General features: G+C 37.8%; 1 protein-coding gene across 3 annotated transcripts in view; it reads left to right on the plus strand.

Moving 5' to 3' along the window:
- Myo1b (myosin IB) overlaps positions 1 to 15,118 on the plus strand; it is a 168,684-nt gene that overhangs the window by 103,230 nt on the left and 50,336 nt on the right. For all 3 annotated transcript variants that reach the window (XM_026389039.2, XM_026389040.2, XM_026389041.2), the window contains exons 8-11: positions 10,079 to 10,177; positions 11,656 to 11,759; positions 13,178 to 13,325; positions 13,706 to 13,824. In XM_026389039.2, coding sequence (XP_026244824.2) covers positions 10,079 to 10,177; positions 11,656 to 11,759; positions 13,178 to 13,325; positions 13,706 to 13,824 — 470 coding nt within the window. The remainder of the gene's footprint in view (positions 1 to 10,078; positions 10,178 to 11,655; positions 11,760 to 13,177; positions 13,326 to 13,705; positions 13,825 to 15,118) is intronic.

Consider the following 15,118-nt stretch of genomic DNA (forward strand, 5'->3'; position numbering starts at 1 on the left):
GGGATTATAGGTGTGCAATATCACACCTGGCTCTAAGGGTTATTTTGTTTAACAAAATGTTTATGATTAAAAACAAAGTACAGAGAGTCAGTTTAAAATTAATAAATTTTGGAAACATTTATCAAACAAAAGGAGTGGACCTGTACTACAAATGTTATTTTGAGAAGTTTTGTTTCTCTTCCTTATATTTAAATGGTTAAGATGTGATATGTCTGTTAGATAAAACATGCACTTATTAGCCTCCTTTAGACATGCTTTGTGACTGTAGAAGTGAAGTGTTCTCTGTTAAAGTGAAGGTAAAAAGTGAACATAATCAGGTGAGGTCTGGTCTGGAGTTTTCTGAAGTGGGCACAAGAGTGCCACATGACATAGTTAGTGTCTGTAAGTGGCTGTCAGCTTTTGGGGGTTGAGGTACCCATGGTGCTACCCTGTTATCTGATTTGTTTGGAAATTTTAATATAACCAAATAGGGCTTTGTGCACCTCGTCTGGTTATCCTTTTGAAGCCTTCTACATGTTTTGAGGGCCACACTACTGAATCGCCCATTGTCCCTGGCTGCCATATTACCCAAGAGTGCTGAAAAATGACAAAAACACAAGTATCCTGAGTGTGTCCAATAGATGACATTTCTTCTTCAAGTGAAATGTTTTGCTGAACCCCAAATATGAAACAGGTAAAATGAGCCCTGGTCTGGTGGAAGAAGAGATGGATAACTTAGAAAACCCTAGTTAGGTTAGTGTTGCTTAGGTTAGATGATTTTATATGCCAAATATGGAAATAAAAGTACTCATGAGGTAACCAAAAGCAAATGACTATGTCAGCTGATGAGAGCTATCTAGAGAAAGATGCCTTGGTTCAAAGACCACCATTTTCAGGAATGATCAGTTTTTGTTCTGAAAGGTGTTCGTGACTCTTTAGTGCTTTCTTTTTATAAGGCAAATAAAATACTTATTAAATTAATAATACTCTTTAAAATGAGTGTAAGTTTAGTGTCTTTTTTAATTACAGAATTTGTAACTGAACATTCTGGAATGATTTAACCCTTATAGCCCTTGAGAATTCTAGGAAAATAATTAGAAATTATTATTTTAAGTATGAGAAAGTAACTTCAGTTTTAAATTTATAAAAGTGTAAATTTTAAACAGAAATGTCTTCCTGCCCCCTCATTCTTACAGTATCCATGGAAAATAAATATTAAACATTCAGTTCTTTTCCAATTAAGATTAATATATCTTCATGAATGGGTTTCATATGGTGTTTGTTACTGTTTGTTCCCACAATGAAATTATATTGAAGTCTGTGGTAGTGGGAACACCCTGGTGTTCAGGAGTGTCCTCTGCTCTGGAGAGGGAAGGTGCACATTAGTGGTGAGGCAGGACTTTGCTTCCTGTGTAGATGGAGGACTGACTCATAGCCGGCCACTGGGAGTTGCTGCCTACTGGCTTAAGGGATGGATTGCAATGGGTAAACCCACTCGTGTTCTCTCCAAGCTGCCAAAAGCTTCTAGCTTCTTGTAACATGTAAAAGAAAACTAGATTTTCTGTTTTGTACGAAGTATCTGTTGTCTCCTTTTCCTGCAGCCACCTGGTAAAAGCAGATTATTATTGACTAAAAGTATTACCCTGAAAAAGTTATAGGATCCCTCCAACTAGTTGTAAGCCCAAAAAAGTGGAAAAGAAAGCCCAGTAACTCATCTTTCTTTCTAAAAGAGGTGTGGTAACAAATTTAAGTCTGAAATTCTTTCAAAATTTGCATAACCCTGAAGTTAGCTGAGTAGGAAAGAGGAGTTACTACAATAGAAGACGATATCGATCAAATTATGTGTGTGCATATACAAATATGGCATAATGAATCCCACTATTAAGAATAATTATAGTGTTCCAATTAAAAAAAGATTTGTTAAGGAAAAAATAGAAGACGGCAAACATTTGCTTCAATAGAAAAGAAAATATGGAAGTGCATCAGGATGTTCAGTGGATCTGAAATAACACTTCTCTTAGTTTGTTTAGGCCTGTTGGTCTTATAATATTTATACATTTATATGTTGGGATTTTGTGTTTAGTGTTATAAATTAGAAGCTTTTGGAAACCTGTTGCTTTTATCACTAGTCACAGGCAGCTTCTTATATCTGTGGCTCTTGGTGGCAGTCTCTCTTATTATTTATTTATTTGTTTGTTTGTTTTGGTACTGACAATTAAACCATGGGTGCTTAACCAGTGAGCCACATCTCCTTTTTATTTTTTATCTTGAGACAGGGTCTTGCTAAATTGCTTAGGGCCTTGCTAAATTGCTGAGGCTGACTTTGAAATTGCAGTCCTCCTGCCTCATTCTCCCAAGTCATTGGGATTATAAGTCATCTCCAGGCAACATTGTGCCTGGAGCAAATATCCAGAGATTTTTTAATTTGCTTAAAGAAAAATAGCAGATATACACTAGCAAAATACATTATGATGTTAAGTGTGCATACTAGTGTAAATGAAGGACAAGGAATATGGCTGTCCATATGGACAGGGAATTGGTTAAATACAGAAAGCCCCTATATTGTCCTACTTCATTATTTAGGGCACATTCCTGAGCCTGCTTGTGTAACTCTTTTTGGCTTAATCATGTGGTTTCCAGTGTCTACACAAAAAGACAGGAAGTTACCTAATTCTCTGTGCCTCCACTTCATCTTTGAAATGGGAATAGTTCTGAACTGGATTTGTATGAGGCATCAATTTTTTACTAGCATCTATTAGCTTCACAGCAGGGTTGGCTTGTCCTCACCTACCATGTAGGAAGCACACAATAAGTGTTGGTATTTTTCACTATTAAATAACTAAGCCCTTCATCAAATATATGCTTATCAGGTCAGAGGCCTAGTCTGATATATTGCTGAATTGCCAGCAACCAAAGTATACATCTAATATATACTTGTTGAATTAATTAATTAATAATCACATAAGTAATTATGTAAGTTGAGAAATTTGTTAAGAAATAAAGCCTCTGCTTTTATTGGATGGTTTTGTGTGAATAATCTATGCTACTCATTTTAAAAAATTTTAGCAAACAAAATTATTGATAGTGAAATGTCACCCTTTACTGTGTTTTGTTAAGCTTGAAAAAGTAGATACTCCTGTGAATGGTAAAGGGAGGCAGAAATTGAGACTGGTGTGTATTCTGCTAGTTCTTGCTGCCCAACAAACTCCCCAAACTCAGTAGCAAATAATAAAATAGCAGCCCTTTTCAGTGGTCTGGGGTTCTGTGGGTTGAGAACTCGGGTGGCAGCAAAGGCTTGTCCTCACCATATATGGGGCTTCGGCTGGGAACACAAATGGTTGGGGGCAACTTGCAAGACTGGAGATTGGAACTCTAGAGCTTTTGTCACTCACGTGTCAGGCCAGCTGGTAGAATTGTAAGGCCAGGGTCTGTCGGGGCTGTAGACAGGAGCTGCCTCCGTGTGGCTTCACATTGTGTTCTGGAAGGGAACACCCTGACAGCAAGTGCTCCGTCAAAGTGGGTACAGACTCACCCACTTTCACTGGTAGGGCTCATAATCCTATTTCTCAATAGGAAAGTGTCAAAGAATTTATGACCGTTTTATTTTAAATAGCTACAAATTGATTGCTGATTTTTCAAAACGGCCACAATAATTTCTCACCCCATGTCTACACCCTTGGGTAATTCTCTTTCTCACTGACTCAGCCTTGGCCATGAGATTTGTTTTACTCGGTGGAATAGTTAGCAAATATAGCACAACCAGAGATTTGAATGTTGGTTATACATTGGAGTTTGTCCTTCCTTGCTGTTCTTGGGATCTCTCTCATCACCGCAATGTGCATGAACCTGAATGGTCTGCCGAATGATTCTGCCCATGGAATAAAATAAGCGAGGACATCTTAGGTTGGCTGCCAGCCAGTTGGCCAGCCCTTGACCAAGCCTAGCAGAGATCAACCAAGCTGACTCAGACCAGAACTGCCCAACTGACTCCCAAAGTTCTGAGCTAATAAACGGAATTGTTTTAAAGTACTGAGTTTTGGGGTGGTTTGTTATGCAGCCAAAACTAACTAATACTAACTAATAATAATATCCTTTCCTTCACCCTATTTGGAAATATATGAAAAATAAGCATGGAATCAAATTGTAGAGGAAGTGGCTGTTACTACTGTTGAAGTCAAAGTTGAAGAAAGTGACTTTTGGTGTATCACCTAAGTGCATAGGTGTGCAGTAGTCCTCTGGCAGCTTGGCAGTCAGGTGGTCCTCCATAGCACTAAGCACTGCCAGCCCTCTCCTGTGTACATCACCCCACTTATCAGCACTGAGGAGTGGAACTGGTTGTGTGGGCAGCATGAGGACCCCAGAAAGCTGAGCCTAGACCTTTCTCCAAACCTCACTGCCTGAATAGGAGAGAGGAAGGGTTGAGAGGCTGGGGAGCGACCTAAGGAAAATTCTTCCCAGGGAAACTACAGCAGAAGGAGGTGACCACTCCCTTCCCAGGGGAGGTGAAGGATGGAGCAAATTACTCTGAATTTCCTTTTCTTTTATGTTTCTTTTGAATTTATGATACAGTTGTCTCATATTTTTAAGTGCATGTTGTTTATGTATGGAGCGCAATCATGCCATTTTGTAGGGTATAGGACATAATTTTCTTTTAAGTTGAGATTTATCACTTTGTTCCTTTCTTTTATATCATATCTTTGATTTCATTGTTGGCAAATCATTGATTAGAAGTGAAACTGCCTGTTACGACACCTCCTCAAGGAAACTGTAACCTGCTTTGTTTCCTGAGACTATAAGCATTGAGCTCGAATTGGAGACTGCCAGTACATGAGTCAGTTCTTAGTAACTAGCAAATACTTAACCAGTAGATGGTATCTATTTTTAATCTGTCTTCTTTTGGGTCACATATCATCAAAAAACTAAGACAATACATTACCTAGTTTAAATATCAAACTGTTTTTTTTCCCCTTTAGCATTTTGATTTTTAAAACTCCTTAAGAAAACAAATAAATTGTGAAATGTCTTTGGTAATTAAATTGACATTCTGAAAGAATAATTCTGTTATTCAGTCATGCATGTCTTTATTTAGATAAAAGTAGATGCTTTTATCTTGATTTTTGCATTTTTTTTTTAATAAAAATCAGTTTACCACAAAAAAGTCCATGGTTATCATGAAATAAGACTATATGTAAATAAAGAAGAGAACCCGTGTTCAAATATTTCTAAACCTTGTACTAAGGAATAATCTGTGTTTATTAAAATAATATACATAATAACATTAAGTTCTAGATATTTTGTTAGTTTTAGTTCAGAATTGGGTCTAGAATTTTAGATTTAGATACATGCATGAGTAAATTCTCAGGTAGGCCTTAAATTTGCATCAGAAAACATTCTTGTGAAAACACATGTATACAGTGAATGCAGCCATATCCTATTAATAAATAGTAGTTTATTAAGTAGATAATAAGCCAAGTTTTCTTACTGCTTTAAATCCCAGGCTAACTCTGGGAATCCTGTTAGAACTTTTCATGTAAAAGCTACCTTCAGTGCTGATTTTTATAGTTTCAGAAAACTGACTTTTGAGTAAGAACTTTGGACTGATTCCTTAAAACCCAAGTGCTATAAAGTGCAATGAAAGATGAGGAAGGGTTGTGATGTCACAGCAAGCCAGATGTTTAGATCTCTCAAAGACCTGTCCTGCAAACAAGTAGAGAGCCACCTGAGACCTGCTGTTCAAGAGGCCTGAAGTTGGTCATCACATCCTGTTTTCTGTGTGTTTTTTTTTTAAAGAACTGTAATAAACATGCATAGTGAATGATTCCTGAAAAGACTTTGCCCAGTCTTTTTAATATTTAAAATTTGTCACTAGGGAACCTTCCCAGTGGTCATTCTTGAGGATTTATATTGTCTACTTCCAAAAAACATAATAGAGTTGATTTTAGAATACAGCTGCAATTGGTAAATAAACGTCAGTTCATAATCAAGATTTTTCACAGAAGCTACTGTGAGTTATGCCCAGTAACTCAATGGTTATTTAGCACTTTTGGGCAGGGGTGGGGGTTTATTATCTGATGAAAAAAAAAGTAGGAAAATTATAGCTACTTACATTACAGGCACGTGCTATTGTTTAATGTATTCCTTTGCATTAATGAAGAGGCATAAATCCATTCGAAGAACCTAAATGCCCCTGTGGTGTTTTTTTCAAATATTGGCCTTGGAGCTATTGGAGAAGATGTGCACCCTGGGGGCCAACATTATGAGTCATAGACTCTCAGTGGGGTTTTCCTTGTCGTTCTGACCTCACTTGAAAAACTGAGCCAAAGTTGATTCTTTCTTAAGCCTTCATCAGGAACTCGCACTATTTATTTTTCTAGGAGAGGAGATGATGCATAAAATAAATTCTTATCAACTATCTAATCCTTCCTTTACCAAAGTAATGAGATTTTTTTTTTCTTCCCAACCTTTTTTATTTTTATTCCTTCCTCAATTAAAGGTCTTTTTCATTTGCCATCTGGTGCATTCATGGACGTTTTCTTTTTTTTTCAAGTTATGTCTTGGGGATGCTGTCCTGTGACATGCACATGCACATGTACATGTCGTGGATTAGCTGGAAATTAGTTAGTTAAGAAAGCCCTGCAATGTGACATGTGTGCCAACAGTTGGGTGGCAACAGCAGGCCTGGTGGGGTAGAGGGGCAATTTCTGATTTCATTGTTTCTTGTTCCCTGCTTCTTTAATGTTTCCTTCAGAAAGCCTTGAAGTTTATTTCTTCCTTTAAAATGTGAATTTATATTAAACTTATATTTATAAGCTTTTTATCTTAGGGTGGATACAGCTGCATTGAGCTATCTGGAGACTCTCCAACCCTCTCCTGTACTAAATATCTGGCATCTAGTAATCATCCTTCTTTACTAAATCTCGTTAGCAGAGGCTCCATCAGCAGTGGCAGAAGTACCTAAGGCAGAAAGAGAAGGCTGTGCCAGTGTTCTGCTTTGACTTAATTCAGGGGCACATTTAAGTAAATTAAAGTGGTCAGGTGATATGTCCCTATGGTGAATTGAGTTTATATTCTCTACTTTGAGTAATTATTTAATATGGCTTCATGCTGTTAGGTTATGTTTGTGCATGCACATTTAGCAGAGAAAAACACCAATAGGGAATGGTTTTAAGCACCAGTAAATTATTTGGGGGCAAACATTATCCCTAATTACTTTTCTACCTGGAAGCTTGTGACTTATGAGAAAAGTCATAAAGAAACTGAAATAGGAGGCTCTGGGGTAATAATGTAAGCATTCTAAGTGGTAAAACCTTCCACAGCTTTGTAATAAAGATTCCTCATTTTGTGATGAAGTTGCTTAATGAAGGAAGTCGTGTATTTCATATAAAGTACAGCATTTCCAAGGGTTTAAGGATTTTGCATTCCTTTTTTACTGGAAAATCATAGAGCATAAGTTTGATACCCTAGTCACTCAAAGCTTTTGAGTTCTGGCTCTGTCACTTACCAAGAGTGATGTGAGCCTCATTTTCTCATCGGTAAAATAGGGATTATAAAATCAACCTCAGAGGTGTTCCGGGCTGAATGTGGTAACAGGTGGAAAGCGAGGAGTGTGTAGTGGAAGGTCAGTCTGCTTCCCCTTTGTACCTTTCCTTTTAGACACAGTATTATGCTTCATATTTGGATATGGTAGTCATCACTGATTACAATCAGTGCATGTGGTTCAAGAAGTGCATTTGGCCAACGTTCCTTTTCACAGCATGCACAAGGTAATGTTGTTCTTTAACTCAGGGTTGTTCTCTGCTGAATCTTAACAGCCACTGCCACTTCGTTCCCCCCATTGCCCATTATCATCTGCTCAAAAGTGCTGCGTGTTAGGCTGTAGCATGTTGTAGCTGCTTTTTGAAGGCATTATTTGATGTCTGGGAATATCACTTTGCTTTTGGAATGTGGCTATATAGGTATTGCTGGTTGTCATCATAATGAAGGTGTCACTGTTGGATGGAAGAGCAGCAGGCTTGCAAGATGCTCAGTGCTTGTGAGTGGCGGCACAGTTCTTAGGGCTGTGGGAAGAGCCAGGGCTTCCTGGTCTGTCTACCTCCCCCACTTCACCTTCTCCTTACTCATAAGCACCCTGGCATCTCACTTTGAAAAGAGCCGCTGCTGTTGGTTGGGTGGCATGAGCTGGAAACATATGTTACTCCTATAAGAAAAGAGAAAGAAAGCCTTCACATTTGCAGTCAGTGCTGGGCCCATTTCCTTCATCATTCCTGGCACGTAGTGAGTGAGCACTTGAAGGAATATGTGCGTGAATGGATGGACTCAACTGTGGTATTCGTTTATATTTTTCATGTAGTTGAGTTACTTTCTTCTAGATTTGGGGAATTTTCTATAAGGATTAGTTCTTCTAAAACTCTCCTACTCTTCTAAAACTCTCCTTGTAAAACTTTCCTACTCTTAGGACCTAGTAGAAGCTTGAACACTTAGTAAGTTAAAGCACAGCACATGCTTATCCTGATTCCATCTTCTGTTCTTCATATCAGTGTTTACTTAGTAATTGAAACTTTCATTTCTCTGGAGATGATCAATATACAGTTCTTTTTTTCCCCCTTAAGTTTTATCCTACGTGCAACTTTACGTTTCTATTTTCCTTCTGTTTTCTAAATATGAAGACTTCATTGTTCTCCATCTATGATTTGAGCGTGTGGGCAGTTTTCCATGTCACGTGAGAGGTAGAGATGAAAATAAAAATTTCACAGCATCTTGTTCCTAATAATTTTTGTGTTTATATATTTTTGTTATTTTTTCAGATGGCTTGATTTTATGTTTCCTTACAACCCATCTCTCTCTCTCTCTCTCTCTCTCTCTCTCTCTCTCTCTCTCTCTCTTTTTTTTTTTTTTTTTGTGGTGCTGGGGAGTGAACCCAGAGCCTTGTGCATACTGGGCGAGCACCCTACCAGCTGAGCTATATCCCCAGCCCCCATCTCTTTCTTCTGACAAACAACCTAACAGATTTGGAATACCACGAACTTCTCTTTCATCGAATCCACTAACTCCACCTAGGCTCCTTCCTCAAATATTGATGTGCATTCTAGAAATATGAATAAACATCTTCAGCCATCATCCCCAGAGAGATCGTACATCATTCTCACCTGTATACCCTCTCCTTTTATATTGTGTTAGATTTCAACCTGATGGGGAATCACATGCCTGTTCTCTAAAATTAGTGTTCAGTAATGAAATTACTGATTTGATATTTTATTGCTAAAATTGGCCTTTCCTAGAGTCCACTAGGGGACTGGCAAGGGGTAAACAAGGTTCTGGGCTGAAATATCCTCTAATACTATACCATCTGCAATACACTATTCGACGACTCCTTTTCTTTCTGGTTTCTTTTTTTTACTGTAAAATCTGAAAATTTGATAAGACCTTAAATTTGTGAAATTAAAAAAGTCTGTAATTAATAAAAACATATCACCAACACCAAATTCCAAGATTTCAAGATATCCAGGAAAATCTAGTTTACTTCTCACAGGTAGCAGGCAATGTGGATATGTAGTACAGGCTGCTCTAGGGTCCAATGGCCTCATTTCAAGTCTTGGTTCTACCAGTTACCAAATGAGTTACTTAAATTTGGGCCATCAGCTATAAAATATCTCATAAAGTAGGAGAATTCAATGAGATAAAGTCATACTACTCCATGATACATACATATCATGTATCATGTGACGCTCTTAGCACAATGAGATGTTAAAATTTATTTTTATCATTATAATTAAGTGGACTCAATTGAATAGCTTCATGTGTTACACTTTGAAGAATTAAGTATCATTAAAAAAGAAAATTTTAGTATCTCAGTAGCTTGTTGAATTTAACTTACTTTGCATATTCACTGTTTAAAAAGAACCTAGTGTGTTTAATTTGGTGATTTGGGTAGAACTGTGCAACTTTCTAAAAGTAGAATTGAAAAAATAATTTCTTTTACTATTTTGTTTCATTGATAGAAAATAGGAGATTAAGAAGAAGGTGAAAGGGAGAAAAGAGGTACGGTGGATTTAAAAGCAAAATGAATTTTATAAACATGAGTTAATTCTTTACTTTTTAGATCTTTTAGAGAAATCTCGGGTCGTTAAGCAGCCAAGAGGTGAAAGAAACTTCCATGTGTTCTATCAGCTGCTCTCTGGTGCCTCTGAAGAGCTCCTTCGTAAGTCTCTGTGTCTACTGTTTTATAATTTTTTAGTGTTACAGCTGATTATACATATTCTTACAGTTTAGATACAGTTTAGATGTTTTCCAAAGCATCCTCCTTAAAATGCGTAACATATGCTTCTCTCCTTCCTTCTTGAAGTTTTTCCATGACTCTGGTGGAAGTGGAGAACATGGTGTGCCTGCTTGTGCTCTGCATTTGTCTCATATCCCATACCTCACCAGGGACTCAGCCATACGTCTCAGATGGCTTATAAAAGCCTGATGTCGAGGAGAGGGGCTAACCACAACTATAAAAAATAAAATAGAAGAATGTAAAATTTCACCTGGGGAGAACAGTAAATGAAAACAATTATATAAAAGCAAATTGCTCAGTGAGAATTTAAAAATTGTGGGCAGTTGATACAAGAGATTAACAACCTGACCCTCAGATATTTTAGAAAATGAATGTAAGTCCCACAAGGACAGTATCCAGCAGGCAATAGCTAAGTGATAAAAATATTGAACAAGTAGTTGGAACAAGAAGAGCTATAAGAAGCCAACCACACCTGGAGAGAAAAATCCTCCTCACTAATAACCAATAAATGTACCTGGTAATAGTATTGAAGTGCTAAAGTTAGTAAAAAAGATAAAACCAACAGAGTGTGTTACTGATGGACTTGGACCCACGATCACTGATTTATTTAGCCAAATAAGAGTCAAAATGATCAGGACTTATTCCCTAGTCACACCACTTTCTGGAATATATCCCACCAGAATAATTTAAATGAATCCAAAAAGCAATTTGCATGAAGAATGTTTATCACTGCCCTATATTATTATTATTATTTAATTTCTTACATACATGACAATAGTGGAATGCATTACATTCATAATTATCCATTCACAGCACAATTTTTCATGTTCTTGCCAAATTATACCACTATAAATGAGCTCTCTCTTTTTTTTTTTGCATTACAATTCTTAATACACCTTTATACCACAATTTATCAAATCCCTGTTTGTATATAAGGTATGTTGACACCAAATTCACATCTTCATACATGAATTTTTTCTAATGATGACCATCTCCTTCCCCTATCCTTGCTATTGCCCTTTTCCCTCCCTTTCCCTCCCACCCTATTTATTTATTTATTAACTAGAAACAACCCAAATATGCAGTGGTGAATGAATTCCTAGATGGGCATCATATGTTATGTTATCATGGAGTAGTATGTTGAAGACATTTTATGTTATAAAGATATAGAAAGGGACTTACCCAGTAAGAATCAGTGTAAAAAGGCAGAGTTTGAATATGTGCAATGGTGATAAAGGAGGTTTTACAGAAATGCTGTTATTGGTATTGGATATTAACTTTCGTTCTGTTGATTTAGTGCATAATATGAAAGTCATATTCTCTGAAGGGTTAAAAATGAAATACTGACGCCACTTAGATTTGTTCAGGCAACTTACTGATTTGTATGTGTGACTCAATAGATAAACTTAAGCTTGAGCGGGATTTCAGCAGATACAACTACCTGAGTCTGGACTCTGCCAAAGTTAATGGAGTGGATGATGCAGCCAATTTCAGAACCGTTAGGGTAAGATGGAATGATTTTATTACACTTAAAAATGGCTAGTGCTTGATTGCTCCATCCGAACTGGTAACAATCCTGAGTTTTCCTTTAAGTATGACTCATGCTCCCTAAGGTTTTAGAATTATACAAGAATGTGTTACATTATTATTAGTTTGGGTTTTCAATACTCAAGAATCATACCAGGTTATATAGGCCACACTTCACCTTAGCAAGTTATTTTACCATTTATCAAAAAGAGCTTGCATATGTTATCCTGGAACTTGAGTCTTGTAATATTATAGTTAAATTCCAAATGTTTTTATAGGCAGAGTTTTATAGCCAAAGTTAATTTCCAAGTGTGAAAACTGCCCTTGGATACTATTAAATCAGAACTGGTTTTGAGACAGAAAATCTTCGTTTTGCTCAGTTTTAGAAATGATTAGCATTCCACATTCATTAGAAAAGAAATGATTTTACATACTACTCTTATTTTCTGTCTTTATGTGGCACATACTGTCAAAATTACTCCTATTATGATCTGATGTGGTAACCAAGATTTGCTTCCAAACAAGACAGCTGGGGTTGTAGGGAGGACAGGGAGTAGGTCAAATTGTAGATTAAACAGGATTGGCATCAACTAATCCTTGTGGATGAATGAAAAGGACATGGGGATTCTTTCTCTGTTCTCTCTACTTTTGTGTGTGTTTGAAATTTTCATAACATAAAAATGTATATTACTCCCATTGCCATATAGCCTAGTTGTACTCATCATCATCATTATCATCATCATCATCGTCATCATCATCATCATAATGCCAGCTGTTCTTAAAAAGGAAACAGATCTCAGACTATACCACTTTTTAAAACTGTAAAAACATCCTTACATGGAAGCAGTAGTCATTTATGTCTCCTGGGCATGATTTTTGTTCAAGACTTCAGTCCAAGGCCAGTTCTGAAATCACTCTGCCTGGCACATAGTTGGCACTCCATATAAATTTAGGAATGAATGAGTATTCCTTGTACCCATCCTGTCTTGGATGAGGCTCCTTCCTACCTTTGCAAACCACAGTTTTTCTCACATGTAAAATAAATGAGGGGTTTTCTTTGTTGAAGGTTGTAGGAGCTTCTTGTTTGGTTTTGTTATAGTAGCAGAACCCCATGTAAAATAGACAGATGTAGAAACCAAGTTGCAGCAGTTGAAGTGGGGACAGGGACCCAAGATTCTGGCAGCAGCTTCTGTCTTGCTGTCTGCATCCTCCCTTCCCTCACCTGCCACGGCATGAAAGGTACCCCTTGAATCACAGGGTGCCACTGAGAAAGGTAACAGTCTTGTCTTAAGATTTGGGATTTTTCCCCAGAAATAAATCTGTAATAGGATTCATTATAAACAACAACAATAAAGAACTACAGAAATAAAATAGGTGCTTTTTTCCTCTTCCCAGAATGCCATGCAGATTGTGGGTTTTATGGATCATGAAGCCGAGTCTGTCTTGGAAGTGGTGGCAGCAGTGTTGAAACTAGGGAACATCGAGTTCAAGCCTGAATCACGAGTGAATGGTTTAGATGAGAGCAAAATCAAAGATAAAAATGGTAAGTCGAAGGAGAATCCCCTTGTTTAGGAAACTTGTGTTGACTTTCTGCCCAGTTTTAAATCTAGAGAGTAAAATTTTTGTTTTGCATTGGTTTGAAAAAGCTTTATAGTGAAATTCAACAGAAATATAATTGCAGTTAAGTTTTTGTGTGTATGAGTAGTGCTGGGGACTAAGCCCAGGACCTTGTGCACGCGAGGCAGGCACTCTACCAACTGAGCTATATCCCCAGCCCTGTAGTTAAGTTTTAAGCTTTTTAATTTAAACATGTTAGATTGTTGAGGTTGAGTGCAATTTAAAAGGAACAGCCTAAGCCTTGGTAATGATTATCAATATACATGTAGTCACCTTTTGTGTCTATCTTCCCCTGCTCCCTAACAGAGTTAAAAGAAATTTGCGAGTTGACTGGCATTGATCAGTCTGTTCTGGAACGAGCATTCAGTTTCCGAACAGTTGAAGCCAAGCAGGAGAAAGTTTCAACCACACTGAATGTGGCTCAGGTGGGTAAATCATAATGGACAGAAAGTGTTTTGATGGTGTTTCTATATGAAACTTTACTTGCAGGCTAGTAACTGTCATACTATGTTCCAGGCATTCTAAACACTAGGGATAGTGATAAATTAAATAGATAAGGATCCCTGCCCTCAGAGAGCTTAAATTCTGGCAGGGGAGGTGGGAGTGTTTTGAGCATAAGAGTGACAGGATCTGCCCTTTGTTTCACTGGGTCATTCTGGCTGATTGTGGAGGGGAGAGAGGGGAACAAGCAGCAGAACTCCCTAACCCAGAGATGATGGTGGCTTGGACCATGTGGTTGCGGTAGCTGAGTCAGTGAGATGTGATCCTTTTGTGGGTCTGGTTTGAAGGTGGAGGCAGCAGGGCTTGCGCATGCCTTGATGAATAATAACAAGAATCAAGGGAGACTAAGTAGTTGCCATTTACTGATTTGGAGAAGGTCATGTGAGATGCCAGTTCTGTGGTCTAATGGCCAAACTGAACTCCTGGCCTTTCTTACTGTACCACTTTGAGGTAGAGTGAAATGTTCCTAAGACACAAATCTGAGCTGCAACCTTCTTTCCTGTTGATTGAAGTTAAATGGACATCTGTTTGCATGGATGGATGTGTAGGCAGAACCAGGCAGCATCTGGAGCCGGTTACAATGTAAAACTCTTTGTGCTGTGGCTTAGAAATTTTCCTACCAGTCAATACTGGTCTGGTCTAGAATTAAATGAGTAATTCAGGACTTTTCCCACTCAGGCCTACTTTGTTTATTCAACTATGTTTTTTTTTTTTTTTTTGTCTGATCCTCCTTGTAACTAGCTTTAAGCATTTGTAAGACAGTAGGGTAGAGTTCAGCCTCTCTCTTGTTCTAATTAGAGTTAGACTTTCTTGCTAACCCAAGAATGCCTGCCGCCCTTTGCTTTCCTTCAATACTGAGATCTTATTTTACATGAGTTACTTGGATTGTGGAAAATACTATAATTTTATGTACATGGAGATTTGGTTTGTAGCAGTCCTTCCCTGGTTGTACTGTTGTCTGACTTTCTGAATTGCTGCAGCTGCTGTCATGTCTGTCTACTTCAGCCCTACATGGGGGACTGACTGCATGGAGAAGATGTTGAGAGCCTGAACAGCACACCCACCCACTTGGGCCCTTGGTAGGGAAGTAAGGGATCAGGGAAGGCTTCATGGAGAGATTGAAGGATTTAGATGTATAAAGAATGGGTGAAAGGGCATTTCAAAAAGACAGCATTGAGAAAAGCCAGCTTTGGAGCACATATCAGGAACAGGATCAGT

This window comes from Urocitellus parryii, chromosome 1 (assembly GCF_045843805.1).
Source record: "Urocitellus parryii isolate mUroPar1 chromosome 1, mUroPar1.hap1, whole genome shotgun sequence".
NCBI lineage: Eukaryota > Metazoa > Chordata > Mammalia > Rodentia > Sciuridae > Urocitellus > Urocitellus parryii.